Source organism: Anneissia japonica, unplaced genomic scaffold (genome assembly GCF_011630105.1).
Source record: "Anneissia japonica isolate Jap-2015-1 unplaced genomic scaffold, ASM1163010v1 scaffold718_len1063573_cov188, whole genome shotgun sequence".
NCBI classification, from domain to species: domain Eukaryota; kingdom Metazoa; phylum Echinodermata; class Crinoidea; order Comatulida; family Comatulidae; genus Anneissia; species Anneissia japonica.
In genome coordinates, this window is record NW_022727435.1 from 311,180 (window position 1) to 335,741 (window position 24,562).

At 34.3% G+C, this 24,562-nt stretch overlaps 1 protein-coding gene and 1 long non-coding RNA gene across 2 annotated transcripts in view; both read left to right on the forward strand.

The window, feature by feature from the left end:
- The first annotated feature begins 654 nt into the window (after window positions 1–654).
- On the forward strand, window positions 655–13,417 carry LOC117113706. The gene is made up of 6 exons (XR_004446243.1): window positions 655–1,015; window positions 1,423–1,615; window positions 1,989–2,075; window positions 2,419–2,591; window positions 7,416–7,478; window positions 12,515–13,417. It is a non-coding gene; the product is annotated as an uncharacterized LOC117113706 (long non-coding RNA).
- Window positions 13,418–14,718: 1,301 nt separating this feature from the next.
- Window positions 14,719–24,562, forward strand: part of LOC117113754 (plasma kallikrein-like) — a 36,192-nt gene continuing 26,348 nt past the window's right edge. Inside the window, exons 1-4 of the mRNA XM_033257200.1 lie at window positions 14,719–14,853; window positions 16,238–16,305; window positions 20,037–20,222; window positions 20,879–21,009. Coding sequence (XP_033113091.1) covers window positions 16,245–16,305; window positions 20,037–20,222; window positions 20,879–21,009 — 378 coding nt within the window. The 5' untranslated portion in view covers window positions 14,719–14,853; window positions 16,238–16,244. The remainder of the gene's footprint in view (window positions 14,854–16,237; window positions 16,306–20,036; window positions 20,223–20,878; window positions 21,010–24,562) is intronic.

Genomic DNA, 24,562 nt, shown 5'->3' on the forward strand with positions numbered 1-24,562 from the left:
TGTAGTTTATAGTTGTTTAGTTTGTTTGGGTAAGGTATACGGTAGTTTAAATCCGGAAAAGGGGGGGGGGTATGTAGTGCTGTGTAATTTGTTAATTGGGGCAGAAAGTTCCTGGAAACGGATTCATTATTATGGGATGTAGAGAGAGCACATGGGAGGAGAGAAAATAAAAGGACAGAGAGTTATTAACAGCATTGGTGTGTGCGAGTCTCATTTATTAGCTATTATATTACTTTTACAATTCAACCTTTCACAAATCTGTGCAAGGATGATTAATAAAGGTGGCTGGAGGGCCATGAAATTAGCTTTAGCCTGGGTGGAAAACCTCAAGCGGAGGCGTCGAGAGGTGGGGGTGGGGTCGCTGCCCCGGAGCCGGGGTCTACTGGGGGCCCGGACCAAGATGAACAATTTTCGGGGTAAGAACAAAATCTCCATAGGACCCGAGCCCAAGCCGGGATGAAAACTTTTGTTGTCAGATTTAGGAGGAGACTTAATTTGGAGAGCGGCCGAGTGGGGGTCCCGAGTGAAAGGGGGGGGGGCATGTGAGGTGTTGCCCCGGGGCCCTTACTGGCTCTCGACGCCACTGACTTCAAGGCTATGTGGCAACACCCACCATAACTATATCCCTGCATATATTAAAAGACCTATAATAACTATAACATATCTAATGCTTTCTAGTGTCTTATTTCTTTAGGTATGGATAGCGAAGGTTTTTATCAACCAGTAGACTTCCAAGAGAATCAGAATGCTCCCACTCAGTACGGTCAGACTTATTCCTAGTGGAGGCGGGCATTTCTACCAGCCATCTAAACAGGGATATGCAGGCTATGAGGGTACAGACACATAAGGCAACCAGCATACAAGCACTCTAGCTTCAATGAATGTAGATCCTGGTGCCTCAATTGGTAGTACCATCAGCGAATACAGTTCCACCACCACAGAAGCAGAGGGTGATGCGGACTGGACGAACAGCAATGCATCTAATTTTGATTATTATGGAGCTACCACATACAATGTAAATACTTTTTTATTTTATTTTATTCCTTTAGCCAGATGACCAAGGATTACCAGTAACAACTTATGTTCTATTACATAGGTGACAATCCCTTCACATGACAAACATATGCACATGATGCTCCGCATAAATCAAGGTTCATAATGAGGCTTATAGAGTGGATTTGTTGGTTCCTGGGATCTGACAGGATTTGAACCCAGGACCCAGGGTTTGGAAGGCAAGCATCTTAACAACCAAGCTATTCAACTCCACTCTATATTTAACGGATTATATAACTCTTATTGCATTGAAGTTGACAACAAATTGAAGAAGAATTCCAGCATTCCAATCCCAATAGAATACACTAGTCAGGCTGTAAATATGGTTTTCTATTGCAAATAAAGATTATATATAATACTTTTTTTCAGGCGACTTCCAAGAACATTGACTCACCAAGCACAATGCCATCTACACCAAGTAACACAATTACTCCTCCTGAATCCCCAACCACAAGAACACTTTCACAGAGCTCAAGCAACAAAGGGTCAGCACCTACCCCTGTAGCGAAAGCAGAAACCTCAGCACAAACATTCGGAGCTAAATTCAACTGTGAAACCAAAGGTAGACTACAAATTCAATAAATCAATTTTTCTAAGTATTTCATGAGAGTAATAATATTAAAAGTCATTTATGTAATGCCTAACCAACATATACTGGTATTACATCAATCAATCAACCTTTTTTAAGGAATGATCCTAGACCGCAGTGCCAAACATTATTCTGCAATAAAACTATTTATGCCTCTATTTTTTTAAATTATTTTTAATGTTTTTTAATTTATTTTGTTATTGTTTTATTATTTTTATGTACTTATGTTCTATGTAGCAGCATTAAAGATGCATAAAATATATGTGCAAATGTGTGTATATTTATATGTTTATAATCTCAATGTTTGTTTTTGTTAAATTGCAATTTATATTTTTAATGTTAACAGAGTGGTGGCAGTAGCTGGTTCCGTGGTCTTTTCAGTCGGTTTGGTGGTAAAAACGATGTTCATCTGCCAGATGATAGTGACAAAATAGTAAGTAGTTAAATCTCCTGAATTATATAACAGTATAATGAATTATTAATATATTTGTATTTTACACTTAGGTAATTTGCTGTGTTTTTTTTTTCTTTATGCTATTTCCGTAACTAGAAGTGTAATAATAATGATAATAATAAAACAGATAATATGGAAAATGATTCAATAGATACATATTATGATTGTGTTATTTCTATAACTAACAGTGTTATATTATGAAGATAATATAGAAAAATCGAAAGATATATATTATGATCATTTAGAGACAAGTGCCAACCTTCTAATAAAATAACCCTCCCAGGAATTGGTGCTGATGATAGTAATACTGTCTTATCTTCAGATTGAATGGGATGAAAAGAAGCAAAAATAAGTGAATAAAGATAGCGATGGAGATAATAATGATGGTATAGTTGCACCCCCACCGAGTGATTCGCAGCTGTCTCAAACTTCCCCTCCTAGTGCACTACCCCCCAACCTCTGCATCTAGTGTTAAAAAATTCTCAAAGAAACATGGTAAGGGGAAGACATTTCTCTATTTCATTATTAATTGTATGTCTTAGTTTTATGTATTTTTTTTCAAACATACAATTTGTCTCTGTCACATGATCAGATGTCACATGATGTTTATAATAGTGATGTAGACCTCCTAGTCTAGGCCTACTATAACATAGGCAGCCATCAAAATGCTAAATGTTACTTACATTGATTTACTATTCCCTTTAGTTGGGCGTAACTATGTGGACTTTGTTAAGCAGCAAAGCGGTACAATCCATAGCACCTCCTGCAGCTTTGTTCCCTACAATACCATTTGTTTTTTAATAAAGGTAATAAAAGCACACAAAAATCAAACTGATAACTAAATTAGGCCAAATTACACGATGAAAGAAGTCGAACACTGCAAACACAAGTCAAGTAAACAGAAGTATGACGTCATACCAGTGAATCGGACTATCACCCTTGAGAGATTTTTTGACCCCATGAGAGGCAATCGTGGATTTGATGGATTTTTTATTTTCTTATTTTCCGATAAAACTACCCAACCAATCATACTAAGTTTTATATCAGCTTCAAGCTTATTATATTCTCTACACAAATCCAAACAAACAAATAGTATGTGAGTGAGGGAGTAAGAAACGAGCTCGGAACAGCCAAAAACCTCAAATTTCTTGAAATTCCCTATCTAAATCGGCGTGAGGAGCTGTTATAAATCGGCGACAAAACTGTAGGGATTTTTTTCATTTTTTCTTCACGAATTGGTAGATTAATATTGTTTACAACATAATCCGCTTGGGCCATTACAAGAAAATCATAGATTTTGAACCAAAAACGCACTTTTTGTGAAAAAAAATCCAGTTTTCTCCAATGGTTAAGGCGACCTTGGAGAGTAAATGATACGTTTCCATATGACTGTAGTAAAAAACCATGTCAAGGGTCAAGCTATGTATTGTCCTAGTGGATCTGATGGAATGCTTTAACGTGTTTACTGCCAGACCTTTTTTTAAGTTTCCTTCCCGTGTACCAAAACAAGTTTACATGTTCAAACATACTTTTTTGAAATTTTATCTAGCCATATACAGTATAATAAAATGATGTGTCTAATAAATTGGGTGGAAAATATTAGGGGACGAGTAAACTCGTCGACGGCACTGTGATAGCTTTTTCTTTTACTACACCAAGTCAGGGACGTATCCAGTGAGGGGGGGGGAGGGAAGCCGTGGGAGCCGCGGCTCCCCCCCCCCCCTTTGTACACAGTGTAAAATTGTTAAAGCTTTTTTTGAGCCAATACAAATTATTTCCTGGGACCACTCAAATGAATACTTCTAAAATACGTAAAAATGCATCAGTACTCGATTTACACAGGCCTGGCCTACTATAATTATAACACATGTCTAAGCGTGATTTTTAAAAATCCATAAATCCCCAGGCCAAGTCTTTTAAGATACAGAAATGTGATACTGTATGGCTCAGTTTGGTTTTTATCCTTTTGCAAGCTTCTTTAAAGTAGGGCCTATTGTTTAATAATACTATACTGTTAGTAGTAACAATAATAATAATAATAATAATAATAATAATAATAATAATAATAATAATAATAATAATAATAATAGTGGTGATGATGATGATGATGATGATGATAATTGATAGTAATATTAATAATATTAAAATGTGAAGGAAATTGTGCTAAAGGCGAAAAATAAAGTTGTGATTTGTTGATGATAGTTATAAGCTTATATATTAAATTATAGTTAGGTCAAGTTGTCCTGGATATCAAGTAGATCTCTGATAAAGTACATGAAAAATTTGTTGGCGTTCCATTTTGACTGTGTAATGGTGATGTGATGATGATGAATTTTACTACGTGAAAGTGTGATTTCCGGCCATCTGGTACTATTTCCTCAAATTTTCTCACCTCAGCCCCAACCATGGTGGGACTGAGGTGGTTGTGAAATCACGGTTTTGAAGTATGTAAAGAACATACTCAAAGGCAATGTTTTTAAGCTTTGTTTTCTATGGTATATCACACACATTAATAAGATCTTTTAGGTTGCAGAAAATCCTTGATAAAAAAAAAAAAATTTTTTTTTTTTGGCGCTTCATTTGGACTACCGGTAACGGTGATGTGATGATAATGAATTTTACTAAAAGTTTTGTTTCTGGCCATCTAGAGGTACTATTTCTTCACATTTTCGCTCCTCAGCTCCAACCATGGTGAGTCTGAGGTAGGTGCCGACTCACAAAATGTCCTCCCTCTCAACCTTACAAAACAGATTTGCGCCCTTCTGGGTATGATATTAAACTGCATCAAGTCGGCACCTGACTCAGAGTATGTCTTGTGACTGCTGAGGAGAGGGGGAATAAATTTGTTTTAGAATGTGATCTGGTTTTTCATGCCCTTTTTTCGTGATTATGACTATTTTAGATAAGATTTTTTTTTTTCGTTTTTAGGAAAAAAAAAAAGGAAAATATATTCAAATTTAAGTATGAAAGTGTAATTTCCGGCCATCTAGAGGTGCCCTAATCATAAATTTTCTTACCTTAGCCCCAACCATGGTGGGGCTGAGGTGGGTGGTTCTTCAGTCTGTGAAAATCCCTCCCTGGGACACCTGTCTTTCGAATTTATGGATCTGTTGATTTATTATAATTATTGCTGGGCCTACTAATATTATTTATGATGTGTCTAATACAATTTTCACTTTATCCTCTCAAAACAGTCCCTAAAACGTTCAGAGTGCGCTACTTCACAGGGGTCTCTTATACAGGGGGTGTTCGTCCCCTTGGACCCCGCCGGGGTCATACGTATCTTGCATAACGGCTCCCCCCCCCCCTTTCAAAATCCTGGCTACGTCCCTGCACCAAGTGCGAGTTATCTCGTTCGCTTTTTACATGGGTTGTTATATGTTCAAAGGGCGCCCCAATTGTGCCGCTCGAGTGTGCTACCGGCAACATTACACAACAAACATACATACGTCATTTGTATGTTATCGTCTAGGTGTATCTTTCCCGAACTACCAGCCATTGAGTCTGTGGGTGTAAAATGTATAACAAAGAAGTTATAAACGCTAGAATGTTACCCCGATTTTGACAAGTATACTGCCCCCCCCCCCTCAACAACACCCTGTACACTCGTCGCTGGCAGACAACGTGTTAACAGTTGTATATATTTGTATTCACTGTTCAGTCCATTTATAATAATATATTTATACTTTCATTACGTTCGTGATTACATAAATGTGCAGTGAACTGTTTCCAAGATACATATTTTTAGTTTAGTTCTAATAAATATGAATGTAAATGATTCTGGTTAATTACTGCATTTAATCAATCAAATAAATCATGATTTTTTTTTTAATATAATATTATTTATTTAAAAAAGCAGATGGAGACCAAGTTATACATACATTTGATTATTGTTAAATTGTGTATGTATTTTATCCATGTATTCTGGCTTATTATGCATAAAATGTGTCAATAATTCACTTAGTGTGATAAAGTCCGACCAAAGGTTTACTAGTTTCATCATTTAATTAATTATTTAATTAACAATGTAGGGAGTAGTAGACTCAAGTGGAGCGAGGTTTAATGAAGTTGAAGGTGTCTGTAGTAACATGGCATATGTAACTTTCTTGAATTAGTTAATAATTATGTAAATGTCACACTATTTTTTTAACCAATTTGTGAAGGCGAAGTCTGTGTTTAATTGGTAGCACTTATAGATATTGGGGATTGAAAGGGAAAGAGAAAAAGGAAGAAAAAAAAAGCACTCTAGGTGGGAAAGGAAAAGGAAGCTAAGGCAGGTTGTAGGTAGGGAATGGATGGCAGGACAAATGGGAGGTGTAGGAAGATGAGGGGGTATGGATGAAAGGAGAGTGGTGGGAAAGGGTAGGTACGAAGGTAAGGGAATGTATAGGGATATGAATTCCAGGGTTGGTGGGGAGGAGTTTACATTTGTAGATATAGGAAGAAAGTGTAAGAAGCAGAGAAGTAATAGAAAAGTAGTTGGAATGAAGATTGTTTCTATGGAAAAGTGTAGAAGAGGAGGTTGAGGGGTGGGGGCTAGAATGCGTGTGATCGAGGGTTGGTATGTAGTTAGTATTTTGGCATTTAAATCATCGGTGTAATTCATTGAATCATATTACTGGTTGGATTTTTAACTTTGGTTATTTCTTCATCATTTATTTTTTAACATGAATGTTGTGTTATTTAAAATGTCTATTTCAACATAAGAGTGTATGTACCTTGTAGGATGTATTGGGCTGAATTCTAGCTTCCAAAATTGTTATGGAATACTACTTTCTCCCCCAGAGCTGAATATGTATTTATATTTATTTCAATGGCTGGGATAATAATGTAAAAGCCATATTATAATTCTTTGCTATATAAGACTAATAATAATAATATAATAATAATAATAATAATAATATAATAATAATAATAATAATAATAATAATAATAATAATAATAATAATAATACTATTATTAGGCAGCCTATTAATATTATTATTGTTATTATTATTATTATTATATAATGATAAAAAATAAATAAAACAAGGAAAACTATTTACCCATAATATTACTATGTATATAATATAACAATATGTATTACAGAACTACTATATTGTTTTTATTTATTATTAAACAATGTTTAAATAAAATTGAATTTAGATTTTGTTTGATTAATGAAACATAATTTAATGTAATTAGTTTGATGTGTATGCAATACTAGTGATCAATATTTACCTTGTCTGCTATTGTTGTGTGCATGACCTTTTACCCAGTTTCCTTATTTTTTTTCTTCTATTGATTTGACTTGTGTGACTGTATGTTCGCATTCAACAGCTGTCTCGTACTAGCTCCATGAGTGACCTATCCCAGGAGGTCAGTCAGCATCTGGGCGGACAGGTAGCAACCGATATTCTCTATCATTGCGGCAGTAATAGTAATATAACTAAAATGGCCTACTTTGCATGCTTTCAGTTAGTCACTGTCATCTAACAGTTTGTAGATGTGATGCTAACTTGCAGTGGCGGAATTAACCTGGGCCTGAGATCAATTTATGTAGTTTACCATTATAGCCATTTCAATTCTTAATAATTCTACAGTATAAGTAAAATAATTAGTGAGAAACAATAGTTTTAAAAAAATACATGGGTTTATAATGTGCCAACTAGCCCTTTAACTACACTCTATCGAAACGAAGATGGTGATAAGGCTTCAAGATGGAAGGTGGTTTGGCGTAGCTGTTTCCCTTCAGGTTCTGAACCTTGTTGTAGAGAGTTCCAAATCACCCTGACCATTCTTGGCTGGCCATGCTTCAATACCCCAGCTGGCACTTTTGACAGTGGCTCACACCAGGTTTCAGCCCTAGGTGCTAGTATTTCATGGCTTTTAAATTAAATAAACATTGAGACCGCCCTCAACAATATTGATTGTAACATCACGCCTAATATACCAAGATAAAAAAGAAAATAAAATAATAATGAAAATATGAAAGAGGAGATTATAGTATGAGAATAAAAAATGAATAAAAGGCTGTTTACCAAGTCAGTCAATTCAAATAGCATGTCCATACTAGCCTTTCTATCTTCTTATTATCACCCTTGTCACACTATAATTTCTTGCCATACTCCTTCCTTAGTTAATGTCCATTCCTTCTTTTGTCCTACTTTTGTCATTCTGCTACTATTGTAATGCTACCCTCCTCCTTCTCTTCTCTTTTCTCTTCTCTCAATCTCCTTCTTTTGTTCACTTTTCCCATCTGTTGCCATGCTTTTCCATACTCTTGCCATACTGTACTTTCTTCCCTTGTCCCATCTATGCCTTTACTGTATCTTACCTTCCCTTTGTCATTTCTCTCGCCATGCTTCTCTTACATGGTATGGTCCTTCACTTGCCATGCACTACCCTCCTCTAATATTTGTGCACCTCCATTCCATTGGCATTCTCCTCCCAGTGCCATTCCCATTTGCCATGCTCATTTCCCCTTTCCAAACCCCTTGGATATCCGCCACTGCTAACATATAGGAATAGAACACTTATAGTAAACATGCACTAATTTAGTTGTATTTTATTATTTTCACTAATTGTTTTGAGTTTGCATTAATTATATTATTTCCTTAACAATAACAAAGTTGTACTTAACCTTCATAAAGTTTTGTTGTTAAATGATATTAATTATGAATTTATTTGTTGATTAATAACACAAATCCAATAAATACATGTTGTATATAAATGACATTGTATTCAACTATGGTGTTTGGGTCATTCTTCCATGATCAACTGTTGAAATAGCATTAAAGGTGTTAAGAAAGTATAAAAGTGTTTTGCTACAGAGGTGGTTTCTGAAATGAAGGGTTTTGTTTAAAGGTAAATTACAAGTCCTCATTTAATAGATAAAGGATACTGATAGGAAACGAATTATGAATGTAAGCAGTCTTAATTATTTGTTATTAAACATGATTTTTAGGATCGGCTTTTTTTTTTTTTGCTTTATTAAATCTCTATAAGTGCTGTGTCATGATAACTTCTTTGATTGCATCCGAATCTAACAAAGTAGGGAAATTCCCCGAAAAAAGGTTATGGAATTAAAGGTTATTATTTACAGTTCATCCCACAACTCAAAAGGTATCATCATTTATTGTTTAATCTCTTATCTCAATTAGTACTGCGGCAGGGGGCAGGGATTAAGCTCTCCATCAAACATCGGAACAAAGAAGTTATCAATGTGAATTTTTTTTTTATTTCAAACATATCATACTGTAAGTTCAGCTTAACATGACTCAAAGTTACCCAATTTCAGTCAGGTAGCTTTCTGTCTGTTTATATTATGATTATTGTTGAAATAGTAGACTAGTAGCTATTACTGTATATCCATGGAGGTTTTATTATATCAATGATACTGTTATTTTATGGTGCTATTCATGCCTTGCATGTAAAAAACTACCGTATTTATTTGAATAAACGCTTGGGTAGTTTATTGTTGAGAAGGGTTTCCAATGGGGATTTTTATTTAAGGGAGGCCTTTATTCAAGGGAGGTGTTATTTGAAAGAAGTGTTACTTTTTTTGGTGTAAAATGGATATGTATATACTCGCTAATAAACACCCTTTAATTTCACTCGTATATTTGAGGTAGGTGTTTATTGCAAATGAGGCTCTAGAGGTGGGGGGGGGGGCGGATGGCGTTTATTAATAGTGCAGTGACGTTTTTGTTCAAAGTAGGGCGTTTATTCAAATATATATACGGTATGTCCTTAATTGTCTACATTAACCAGGCTTTAACTACTGTAATGTACTCTAAATAATTGCCCTCACATTGGCTGACATATTTGCAGGTACACTTATGTAGTCTGATTGCAGTAAGATTGATTAAAATAATAAAAATGTGATTACATAGCCAGTCAATTTTGGAGAGCTCAGGATGATACTGTTTTTAACACCCAATCTAATGGAATTAATTATGCTGTGATAGTCACCTAAGTTATTTGTAGAATAGATTATAATTTAATTTCTGTTGATACTAATTTGCTTACTCACTAACAGGTCTATTTGGATGTTGATTTGCTTAGGTCCAATACAATTGTATGTTACAGATTTATTTTAACATTATACCCCTCTTTTAAGTTTCTATATCCTCCTCAAAGTTTACACCCCTCCCTTAGTACTGGTAGATAGTATTTGCTTTTTTCCCTAAATCTCTGCAAATTTCCATCAATTTTTCTTCCCAAGTTTATTTTTCCCTTCTGAGAAAGGTGGGTATTTCTAAGCAGGCTATAAATTCTGATGTTTTGCACAGTTCTTTTTCTTTTTTTCTTATATTTTTAAAATTTACTCTTCATAATCATATGCAGATATTAATTATCAAGCGATTTGTATCTGTAATATGTATTTTAAACATAATGTTCTAGATTGTTTTTTCTCTCTATTATGTTCCTTTTTTTCAAAAGTTTTTATTACTGTAGTTCATTGGGTATAAGCTCTTCTCATTTGAAAAATATAATTGGGCTGTTTTTTGGTGAGTTTATACATAAAGACCAGAAAGTGCCAATAGTGGACCTAACAGGCCAAGATAGGCAAAGCAGATCTAGCCTAGGCCTCAAAGTAACAACTGCCAATAGTGGACAAAAACAGGCCAAGATAGGCAAAGTAGATCTAGCCTAGGCCTCAAAGTAACAACTTTTTCTCATGTCCAAAAACAACTCCAAACATCATAATGTTTATGTAGAGCATCTGATGTGCATGTTTTTCTTGTGAAGCGGATTGCTCTATAAAATCGTCATTGGCATATTCTTGGTCCTTAATTGTGCCTAAATAAATAAAGTAATAATAAACGTAAAGTTGTGGCTTATATTCTGTTGAAGCAGTTTGCACGAAAAAATGATTTAAAATTATGAACTAAACTTGTATCTGATTTTTCTACTGTATTTTTATTACTTTTGTAAATTCAGTTATCTAACTACACTACATATATATTACGCTTTTTTAAATAATATTAATTAATATTTCAACTTCCATTACATAACCTCAATTTATATTTAATCCAAAATGAATTTTGAAATTCAGATCATTATTATATAGTGTCTTTATGCATGGTATTTTATTTAAATTTTCTAATATTGTCGCCTAAACCTCTACTACTTTGTAGGGGTTATTAACATAATGGGTTTTCCAATCAGTGTTGGAGCATTAAGAATTTTTTTTCATTAATATATAATTACTTGAGCCTGTAATAATCTGCTCATGTTCCACCCATGACTATATTTTCTTGTAATACAGCATGTCTTCTTCATATCTCTGCAATCACGCAGTAATATAATTATATTTCTTTTATTTTAATTGAAACACAACACCAAGGTCATAAGAATATTCAGGGACATTAAACTGCATCTCAATGTCTTTAGAAACTCACCCTTTATTCAATGTGTGACCATGGGTCAGAAACCAGTCACTTGTTGACACTCAGGAGCAGATGTGTGTGTGATGGGGGGATGGGGTAGTGCATGGGACATTTTTAAATGTTAATACATAACAATGCCACGTATATACTGTATATATGCCATGTTATGAATAAGTATAGTTGACAAATACATGCCCCCCCCCCCCTTTCTTCCCATTTGTAAAATTCTAGATCCGCCCCTGCTACTGCTAGTTATGAATAAGTATAGTTGACAAATACATGCCCCCCCCCCCTTTCTTCCCATTTGTAAAATTCTAGATCCGCCCCTGCTACTGCTACTTTTAGATAAGTGGGTGCGAGGGGAATAGATATCAATCTCAGTATTAATGTGGCTGAGTGATGCAATCCCTTTTCTGATTTGTTGATTACAGCTTGGCACTCCCTGTAGGGTAATGGCCATCACATTATACACGCACTGCTTGATAGATATTAATCTTGCTGTGGTTGGCCATAAAATATCCGTCTGGTTATTTAATGTTAAGAATGTAATATCAAATAAAAACAACGTTTTGTTTTTAATAATCTATATACTGTACCTGTGTATATAGAATCAATGTGGCTGCATGTAGTATACATGAATAATCAAATAAATGAATAATCGAATAATGGTAGAAACATGCTCGAAATAAAGGATGATGATGTAAAAATCGCATCGTACATAGCCTATTCAACAAAAAAGTTCCTTATCAATTGTTTGGAAAAGTTCCCCTGGCACTGGCAGAAATTCAACCCGTGATCTGTCGCTGTCAAGTAATAAAGTTTTGTGGCTCAACATTTAAACTAAAAAATTAGCTTTTTTCCCCCTGGCTTATGATAACTCCAGACCACTTAGCAGTAATCTATCTTCAGAACATGATGTATTATTACACTATTTATTATTATTATTATTTATATTATTATTATTATTATTATTATTATTATTATTATTATTATTATTATTATTGTTTATTATATATATTTATTCCAATTTATGGTCCATTTCAGGGACAGTCAAACCAATGGGACTCAACAGCTTCAGCAGAGCCAGCCGTACCTGCGATGCCGATGATGTTCAATCCTCAGCAATTCTCTCAACAGAGCTTCCAACCACCTATGATGCAACCAAGTCCCTCAACTTCTGGCCCGACCTCTAGAGCTTATCGCCAACGAAGGCAGTACCCGACTCAGAAATAACAAGAGATGTCAAGTACACAATGCCTTACTGTTATGAACACTAGATGACAATGGGATTAATATATTATTTAAATAATGAAATATATATAAAAGAACATTCGAAATGCTTCCAAATTAAAATTTTGAATGATTGTGTAAATTATATTGAGTTCAGAATAAATTTACTATGTACTGTAACATTACATAACATAAGCTTCAAATATGAATAAATAAAAAACAAGCTAATTAGGTTGTAGTATTATGGAAGGGATTACAATGCTTCATTGTTTTTACAGTACAGTAATAAGATGTGGAGGTTTAGCATTTTAGAATTCAGTGGAGTAAACTGTTATATATTTATGATAACTGAGTGATATCATGTAGAGCCAAGAATGGCTACAATTTAAATTTTGTTTGAATCAATTAATTCTCATTAAATCTCTTAATTAAAAAAATTATTCATTGTAAGTGCACTGAACTTAACATACGGACTCATTTTCCATTGTCTATTTTTTTTATTGTTAGAGACAGCGCTAATTTGTAATTCTTGGATATTGTTGCTGAGGCGAGACTTTTTTTATACTCTGTTTATATTTTAAAGATCGTCAGTGGAGGGTGGAAAAAATATAAAATAATATATTTTTTTCTTATTTAGCAAATAGTTTTCCCAAATACATCTAGACGAAGGTGGATATATAAATATAATTTTATTGTTGAATGTAAACAGTGTAGTAATGGGAAGGCTAAATGCTTTAAGTTTTATATAATTAGGAAAAAGTATACATATTTTTTATTTTTGGATATTTAAAGGCAGCGGCGGAAAGAAAAAGAAAGAGGAAAAGAAAACTTGCATTTTTTATGGAATTCCCATTTTCTTGTTGCAGCGGGTGTGCTAATTGGCCAGATAATCAAATTTTATTTTTATTTGAAATCATCATTATTTGCAGGTGTGGCGTGTTCTTTAAACAAGGTATAAAAAAAGGTCTCGCCTAAGGTCCATCAAAATGACAGCTGAAACGTACAGTCGTAAAATTGGCGAGTATTCCTATTTTATAACACGTTCTGATTGGTCATTATGTTTAAAACTCGAGAATTATCCATTTTATTTTTTTCTGCAATATGAAAGGCAGCTAAGGTTTCTTTATTAAATTCCTACTGGAAAAACAACAAGTTACCAATGAAAGTATAATAAATCACAATTCATCACAAAACAAAAATAATGATCACTCCAATAATTATAATTTATTACGAAATTAATTATTTAGAATGGTTTTTTTTTTAATTGATTAATTAGTTTAGTTTATCAAACATAAAGTTACAAAACACATGATACCTTGGTGGAGGGTAGGGCTGCTTTTGTTGACCTAGATTAGTGTAATTTGTGCAATTGATTTAGAAATTTTACTTTTGCTTTATTTCATCCCGCAGTCGTCTGCATTGATATACTTTTTTATTTGAGTGCTATCTTAATATTGTTGTTAAGTTAAACAATAATAATAATAATAATAAAAAAATAACAATAGTAAAACAATGAAAAGAAGCTAAAAAGAAAAATAAGGATAGAGGTCGATTTGATCGACTAAGGTCGTTGACACTGTTTGGTGTTTGTGTGAAGTCCAGCTCGTGAGTGGCAGTCTCTATTACATTTTATTATTTTATTTGAACCATATTTATCGAGGTTGGTGGTTCAACCATCTACCTACTGCTGATCATTTAGATCATTTGAATATCGACAGTTTGTTGCATAAACTATAAACTCCTTGTCATTTATCCATATCATAATAAAGTACTGTAATATTTTTAATATAAAAAATATACTACAGTGTAATATAGATCGTAATATAAATTATGTGATTATCAATTGTTTAAGGAATTTTAGGATTAACTATGGATGTATCAGTCACTAATACCTCCATGACTAGAAGTTTAGAAGAACTTTACCTCCCATAAATTATTAATCTTTTAACACCAATAGTTCCTGTAATGCGCAAAAGGTTCCTGGGATCGGCTTCCTCTACTAGATCTGTAACCCGGATATAACTTCAGGCGCTTGAACATTTGTGAAACAAAGTTTAATGATAACTGATTTCCTTAGTGGTCTAGTAGCAACCGATTTTAACAAAGAGCGCTCATTGATTACTGTTCTGTAGTCGAGGCATCTATAATTACAGGTAAGCATGCAGTTAAATATTACCAGTTAGTATAGCCTATAAATCGTTGTGTATATTACCTCGCAAAGCTTAGGGCTTGTCATTCTTTTTCGTTAAAACCATCTTTTTGACGTATTTAAATTATAGGCCTAATAGATATTAGTCTTTAAATATCTTTAGATATAGTTTTTAAATTAGTAATATCGTTTAAATTAAGATTTAAAATTAGTATTTTCGCGTATCTAGACATATTGGATCTTTGTATGGCTGTCGTTTTTTCAGTGTTGAACTGACCATATTGTGAATTCTATCTTATCTTATCTTAGGCATATCATATCTTGTCTTGTCTCTTCTCATCTCATTCTATCCTATCACATCTGATCATTTCTTATCTCATCTACCTATCATTTGTCTTAGCTTATCTCAGTTCAACTCATCATCTTGTATACTCATCTCATCATTTCTCGTCTCATCTCATCTTGTCTCATTTCATCTTATCTCAATTCATGGCATCTTACTGCGTTTCATCTCATCATGTCTCATCTTTAAATTTCATTTTATCCATGAAAAATTAATATCGTCTCATCTTATCTCATCTCGACTTACCTCCCCTTAGCTCATCTTATCATCTCGCCTAACACCATCTCAAACCTAAATTTGTCTCAGCTTATCCCAATGATCTCATCTCACATCTCATCTTATCTCAAATTAATCTCGTCTCATCAACTTATCTCCCCTTATCTCATCTAATCATCTCACCTAACACCACCTCAAACCTAAACTTGTTTCAGCTTATCGCAATGGTCTCATCTCATATCTCATCTTATCTCATAAATTAATCTCATTTCATCTTATCTCAACCTACCTCCCTTATCTCATTTAAGCCTAAATCTCGTCTCATCTTATCTTATCTCAACTCAACTTATCTCCCCTTATCTCATCTAATCATCTCGCCTAACAGTACCATTTCAAGCCTAAAATTGTCTCATCTTATCGCAATGATCTCATCTCATCTCACATCTCAACTTATTTCCGCTTATCTCATCTAATCATCTCGCCTAACACCATCTCAAGTCTAATCTTGTCTTACCTCACTGCATCTCATCGCAGTGATCTAATCTTATCTCATCATCTCACTTACAACTGCTTTCATCTTACCTTATCTAATCTCATCGCATTTATTCAATTCTCAATTATCTCATTTCATCTCATCATCTCTTTCTGCCATCTCATCTCGTCTCACCTCATGTTTTCTTAATCAACTTCTTTCACTTCACTTGCTATCATTTTTTTTTAATTGTTTTATCCCAATTGATATGCTTCCTAGTTATTTTTTTTTATTGTTTTATCCCAATTGATATGCTTCCTAGTTATGATTATCTATCAAACTTTGACATTGTTTCAGATTGAAGATGAGATTACTTTTGGTTGTATTCACTTTTCATTTACTGAGAACATGTGAATCCGTTAAACGTAAGTAAATGAACACAAAATGTAAGGAGTAAACATTTTTAGTTCCTATAAATTCTTTAAGCATTTTTGTAATTTGTTCTAGTAATAACCACTAGTATTCTGCACACTCCACAAATACCAATAAAAATCATAGTTGATTTATAGGCCTATATCATTTAGATCACAGGTGGGCAAAGTGCACGCTCCCCGTCAGCGATTTTCTAGCGGCCCGCGACAAAGAAAAAGAATTCTAGACCTACCTTTTCAGGACCCGTGAGCTGATTTTTTTTTTTTTTTTTTTTTTTTTTTTTTTTTTTTTTTTTTTTTTTTTTTTTGTTACATTAAGAAAATTAGAATTTTGAACATAAAAGTCATTAAAACACACTTCAAATGTCGGGAAAGCCCATTTCCCGCCATCTAGGTATCAACATTTTCAAGGGGGAGAACCCCTGGACCACCCTTTCTTTTTGGGATTTATCGATTCATGGCAAAAAGAACACGCAAGCAACTACTCATTTGTTTATGTATGAATACACACATAAAATAAAAAATGAGAAAAATTTACCTGACTGTTTTCAAGAGGGGAAAACCTTGAATTTTGAAGAACTTAAAATACATTAAAATACATTTCAGAAGTCAGGAAAGCTCATTTCCCGCCATCTAGAAATCGAAATTTTCCCGGGGAACACGGACCTTTTCTTTGGAGTTCATTGATTAATTGAATCATTTTCAAGAGTTGGGGAGGGGGCACTTTGAATTTTGAAGAAATTAAGAGTCATTAAAAGACACCTAAGAAGTCGGGAAAGCTAATTTCCCGCCACCTAGGAATCAAAATTTTCCCGTGGAAGAACCACAGGACCCCCCCCCCCCCAACTTTCTTTTTGGGATTTATCGATTCATGGAAAAAAATACGTATGCAACTTGCTCAAAATTTTTTTTATGTTTGTATACACACATAAGGCCTATTTACTGTAACAACAATGGAAAAAAAATTATTACCTTTAATTTTAAAGAATTTAAAGTCGGGAAAGATCATTGCCCACCACTTAGAAATCAACATTTTCCCGGGAGGAACTCCAACCTCCCTTTCTTTGGGTTCATTAATTCATTATAATAATTTTCAAGAGGGGAAAACCTTAAATTTTGAAGAAATTAAAAGTAATTAAAAGACACCTCAGAAGTCGGAAAAGCTCATTTCCCGCCTTCTAGGAATCAAAATGTTCCTGGGGGAGAACACCCGGACCCCCCTTTCTTTTTGAGATTTATCGATCGATTTATCGAAAAAAAAGTCGTATGCAACTACTCAATTTTTTGTGTAGGCCTATGTATACACACGTAAGGCCTATCTACTGTAATAACAATGGGAAAAATTTACCTGACCGTTTTGAAGAGAGGAAAACCTTGAATTTTGAAGAACTTTTAAAGTCACTAAAAGATACTTCAGAAGTCGGGAAAGCTCATTTCCAACCATTTATAAATCAACAATTTCCCGAAAAGAACCTGAACCTCCCTTTTCTCTTTGGGTTCACTGATTCATTATAATAATTTTCAAGAGGGAAAAACCTTGAATTTTGAAGAACTTAAAAGTAATTAAAAGACACCGCAGAAGTCGGGAAAACTCATTTCCCGCCTTCTAGGAATCAAAATTTTCTGGGGGGAGGACCCCCGGACCCCCCTCCTTTTTGGGATTCATCGATTCATGGAAAATTCGTATGCAACTACACATTTTTTTAAAATGTTTATGTATGTATACACTTAAGGTTTATTTACTGAATAACAATGTTAAAAAATTACCTGACCGTTTTCAAGAGGAAAAGCCTTGAATTTTGAAGAACTTAAAAGTAATTAAAAGACACCCCAGAAGTCGGGAAAGCTCATTTCCGGCCTTCTAGGAATCAAAATTTTCCTGGGGGAGGACCCCCGGACCCCCCCCCTTCCCCACCTTTCTTTTTGGGATTCATCGATTCATGGAAAATTCGTATGCAACTACTATTTTTTTTTTAATGTTTTGTGTGTATAGACACATAAGGCCTTTACTGTAATAACAATGGGAACAAATTACGTGACCGTTTTCAAGAGGGGAAAACCTTGAATTTTGAAAAACTTAAAAGTAATTAAGACACCTCAGGAGTCAGGGAAAAGCTCATTTTCCGCCATCTAGGATGGACCCCCCTTTTCTTTTCAGCTTATCGATTCATTGAAAAAAGAATACGATATGCAACTACTCATTTTCTTAAGGTATACACACATAACAGGCCTATTTACTGTAATGAGAAATTTTACCTTACTGTTTTCAAGAGGGGAAAACCTTGAATTTTGAAGAACAAAATCATTAGACACCCAGTTCAAAAGTCGAGAAAGGTCATTTCCAGCCATCTAGAAATCTAAATTTTCCCGGGGGAGGAATGTTGACCCCACCACCTAGGTTTGATTCCCGATCTGCATGATTCATATTCCCATTCATCTTATAAGTGGGCCTCCCCCCCCCCCCACTTTAAAAAACGTTCCGCCGGCCCTGAATGAACACAAATGTAAGGAGTAAACATTTTTAGAAGTTCCTAAACATAGTTACCAACCGTCTCGCATCGTGCGGGGCGATCCCGTATTTCGAAGTGGTTTTTGTTGAAACACGTATTTTGCAGAAATACATGCGTGATCACAAATATATCACGCATTCAGCACAAAAAAAAAATCCTGTAACTAGAGTCATTGAAGGCTTTCATTATCTCGTTCGAGAATCAATTCACGGAGAAAATATCTCTTTCTCAACCCAGCCAATAACGCACTTAGTAGAATCTAGGAGGCACACGCGATCTTGCTTGCTCATTGTCGCAACCAACCGTTTATTATGTGACTGACACCCGGACCCCCACCGGGGCTTTGCCCGGCAACCCGGGGCCCTGTTTGCTCCGTTCCCTAAGCCAAACTCTTGTGTAGTCACGCATTTCAAATCTCTCGGGTTGGTAACTATGTATAAATTCTTTAAGCATATTTATAATTTGTTCTAGTAATAACCACTAGTATTCTTTACACTCCACAAACACCAATCAAAACCATAGTTGATTTATACAGTATACTGTATCATTTAGATGGATGGATGGATTTATTCGGTGTATACCAAGGATAACCCACGGAAGTCTGAAGACTTATTTCCAGTGAAGTCCTTCTGGTGGTGGATGGGCAGTGCACGAATTTTTCCGAATAGTAGGCCTAATGCACAAACATGGGCTATAGTGCACACGGGACCAATGGCCTTAACGTCTCATCCAAAAGTTATCCTCATCGTAACCTGTCTTTCAGCCCTTCAGCTAAACAAGGAGAGCTGCGATAGGAAATTAACCGGGGAATTTGAGATCTCCACGTCTCAGTAGTGGCGTATCTAGGGAAGGGCAGGGGACCCCCCTCCCACTTTCCCCCGCAAATATCACGGTCAAGTAGTTAAAAATCACCTAAAATATCACCATATTTACGAATTAGCGCCTCTTAACTGCTCATCGAGCCCCCTTCACCTTCGCCCCCCATCGCAAACAACATACCTATGCCCTGTCTCTTATACACATCTAGATGTGTATAATTTCAAGACTTTTAGATCCGCCACTGCGTCTCAGCGCGCACACAGTGGTTACCACCGGTCTAGCCGAATGCGCTACTGCACATTTTAATTAATGTCATGAAAATGTTAATAAATTATTTATGTAATGAACATTAATTATACTGTTATCATTGAAGTTTAATTTCATCCCTTTTCTTAGGTTGTTCGATGCCAGAGAGACCAGAAAATGGCAACTTCTATTTTACTACCAGAAGAGAGAATAAAATTGGCGGTTTTGTCAAATTCACCTGTGATCCCGGCTACGATTTGAATGGACAAAAAAAAATTAAGTGCCTTAAATCAACAAAAAATTGGGCAACCAAGTTTCCTACATGCGAAATTGAAGGTATGAAAAAACTTTCCGCCACTGAATACAGTAAATACTTTCAGTTTCAGTCGATTTAAAATTCTTTAATTGCTTTGCATGCAATCTTGAGCAAATAGCCACAACACAGGAAAAACACAAGAAAAACTATTTACAATGGTAACTATATATTATACAGTATAGGGAAGTAATTTCTCTATGGTCAAATCACCGCAATCCAATTTCCAACGTTGAATATGGTAAATACGCAGTTCGAATGTTAGATAGCGCTTAAATTGCAACAAGGCCCGTTAAACATTTCACAATAACTATTACCTCCGGTCATTAGCCCAAATTGATCAGCTTCTGTTGAATGGTTGAATTAAATACGGTTTATATAAAAAATAAATCAATAAAATATGGGGCCCATACTCAGCTCTTCTATCATTCTATGATATTGCAGCTGCATTTTGTGTTTGAACCAGGAACCCGCTAGCACTCCTCGGCGGAGAAAGACAACCGTAGGTAAAGTGCCTTGCCTAGAAACACAAGCGAAATCCACAGCGAGGGATTGAACATCCGACCTCAAGATTTCCATCACTTGTATACCTCAAAAAGATTTACATAAATATTCTATTCATGTAAAATTAACCATGCCTCAGAGTCGAGTATTTATTCTAATGATGTTGACATTTTAGATTTTTCTCAGTGTGGAATTAGCGGTGGAATTGGCGGAAGCAACTTACAACGATCAAGAAGAGTGGTTGGCGGTGCTGACGCCAGACCCGGGGCTTGGCCGTGGCAGGTTGCTTTCTATGACAATGCACAAGTAAGTGCAGCAATTTTCTGTCACATGGGGTATAGGGTTAAACAAATGTGTGGCAATTTGTCCTTAGCTGAGAGAGCGCGTGTGCATTTTTCCATCCGCACGTCTTGAACTTGAAGTAGAAGGAAAGTGTGGCATGTTGTGCTCTTTCCAATTGCGAAATCGTTTAAGATATTATTAACTTCTTATATTTGTTAACACTTCAGAGCTTTAAGAGAACGTACCGCATTTTCTATAGCCCCTACCAAACCGTGGAAAAAATCCCCGATTAGTACTAGTATTCGCCCCTCTTCCCTGCAAAAGCATGACCTGGTGACGTCTCTTTATGATTTGTTTGCTTTTGGATACTGAGAGTTATTGCTGATTAGAATGCTAGTAGGTCTATGTCAATACTTTTGTATAAGTGTAAATGAGAGTAATTGGTAGACACTACAGCAATTTAATATATTTCTCTAGCAGATGTCTACTATACGCTTCAACAAGTCTCCATTTGAAAAAAAAAAATAACAAAAACATATGAAGGGGGATATAGAAAAATAAAGAAGTCGAACACAATTAACAAATAAAACAACAGGTTCAATGACGAGTATTAAGCTTTTTACGATATCAATCGCAAACAACATACCTATTTGCCTACCTGCCTGCCTGTTATTAGTGGCGTGTTTGTTATTACTTGTATTGCAGGATTTTCTTTTATTCCTCTTCAAAAGACATGACAAAGATTTCAAAGCCAAAAAAAGTTCATTAAAATATTAAAGTGTTTTTATCATTAAATAAAGGCAGAAAAAAGAGAGAAAAAAATAAAAACATGACAGAAAAAAAGAGTCATTCCTTTAAATTGAAAAAAAAAGACCACTCCTAAAATTTAACAAGTTAATTTCCACAAAATCAGATAAGTAGCGGTAAAAAATATCCTTTAAATCCACACATCTTTTATTTTTTTTAAATAACAAAACCAGGAATCTACAGTAAACAATGATTATGATTATTGCATTCTCATCACATTATTTTTTTTTAACACCGTCTTCTCTTGTAAATATCTTTTCTTTTTCTTTTTTATTCCATGGAAATATATTATTTTAATTATGTTGATCTCAACAGTAGTTTTAACTTATGGTGAGTTATTCTCTAACATACAATCCCCAAGAAGATACAAGCCAATTGCATATAAGCCAATGGGGACAGAAGATAGAGAGAGAGAGAAAAAAAAACAAAAACAAAAACAAACAAAAAAATAAACCTCTCTTGATTTTTTTCTTCTTCTCGCATATCATAAGCCAGAACCATTATATCATATGAGTTATCATTCCCATCTCTTCTTAAATTTTGATCATTTTTGTTTTCTTTTGTAAATAAGATTTTCTATTTTGTGGAAATACCTAATTTTATTAATAAGTACACCTCTAGTGGGTTTGATCTTTATTTTCCAAGGAAAAATATATAACTTGGTGATGTGTAGTATAAGATTAAACAACATCTTATTTCTGGCACACTTTAAACCAAATAACATGGACCATTTATCTAGGTCAATATTGAGCAATGTTTTTAAGTATAACCAAATATCTCTAACATACCTACAATCCCATAAGAGATGCAAAATATTTTCTGTATTGCTTTTACAAAACGTACATAAAGGTGGAATATCTATGAATAATTTTATATTGGAAATATTGTAATTTTGAATCAGTGGTGCATTCAAAATGTATTTTATAAGCAAAAAGCCAGTCGAAATTAATAGGGAATGTAGTTTTAGAATTCCATTTCAATTCAGAAATTCGGTTTCGAAGAATGCTTACCGGTACTTTTTAGCTTACAATAAACATTTTTACATAATTTTAGCCAATCTATTGGAATTGCTGATATTATTTTGTAATACTATAAAAAAAAAAAACCAAACGTGGTATCAAATTTGGTCTTGAAGTTATTATAACTTTAAACAGTACCTCCTTCGTCTAAAGTATCATTTACATATTTTACTTTATGCAAGAGAGTTGAAGGAGGTAATAAAACATTATTATTTGACTTAATCAGACTATTACACCATATAATATGAAGCTTTGGGTTAATAATACTCTCACCATTTGTAAAAATATATTTGCTCGATGCCACCAAAACATGTTTTATAAATTCTTTTTTTTTTCATGTCCAAAAAATTTCATTATGTTTAAAATTACATTTCCAGATTAGACTTCCACCTAACAATTTAGTAGAGTAGTGCCAAAAAAGGTCCATTTATTTGGTTTATTTAAAAACAGTCTTTGGATCCATATAGTTTTTGTGCTATGGCAGAATGACTTAATGTGAATCATTTTTAGCCCGTTCTCATTAAGGTCCGAAATGAGCGTGGATCTATTTATTTTATCAAGTTTATTATGCCATATGAACCTGAAAAAGGTACTGCTAAGCTCTGCGAAAAAGGAATTTGGTGGATCTGGTAGTTATTTTTCAGATAGGTGAGAGGTGTAACAACCGATAATGTAAAAATGGCGCATAATGTAAATAAAAAAGTGCTTAACGCATAATGTAAAAAGGTTTGACACTTAATGTAAAAAAATTACGCATAATGTAAAAATCAACACATAATGTAAAACATTTTGCTAACGCATAATGTAAAGACTTTTGACACGTAATGTAAAAACATTTTCTAACGCATAATGTAAAAACTTATCAACGCATAATGTAAAAACAAGTCTTCTTTCCTCACGACTGTTACTTTAACCTGCTAGTGTCATCAATGATACCTGCCTGCCTGTCGGTTATTGTAAGTGCGACTTAACGGTTCACCTGTATCTCAGAGCTTCTTCTTGGACAATTTGTAAACAATTACTAAGGTTACTAAACCTTCACGCCCATTGACTCCAGCTAAATTCATTGGGGATAAGCACGATGGAAACGATAAAAACACGTAAGTCATAATGATCGATGTAAAAAACCAAGACAGCGACATATTATACACCTAGTTTAAACTAAGGTCATACTAGGATAAACGCGTGTTTCAATATTACGTAAGACCGTTTGTAACGTGGAAAAAAAATAAAGAATATTAGAAAATCGGATAGATGATGTGGGTCATACTTATTTCTCTTTAAAATCCCCCTCCCAACAATATGCTGTGTAATAATTACAGAAAAAAAACCCCAATATTGGTTAATTTCGGTAATTTGGATTAATTTTGTTAATCATAGTGATGGTTCCTTTTGGATTTTTGTTTAAATTTTGGAGTTAAGTTTTAATTTTTTTTATATATATATTTATATATTTTTTGCAATTTTTGGAGAAATTTCTTTGGGAATTTTTGAATTTTTAATTTTGAAATTTTTGGAATTTTGTTTTGAAAATATTTGGAAACATTTTGGATTTTTTGGATTTTTCTGTAATTTACACAGCGAAATATTATTCACATCATCTATCTGAACCTTAAAGGGGGACCTTAAAGGGGGAGTGCGGGGATATGAGACAAGTGGCCATATATTGCTTATTTAACCTTTCCTGAGTTCGGGAAAAATACTTACAAAAATTCAAAATGTTGAGATGTAACGATAATTACAGAAACAAA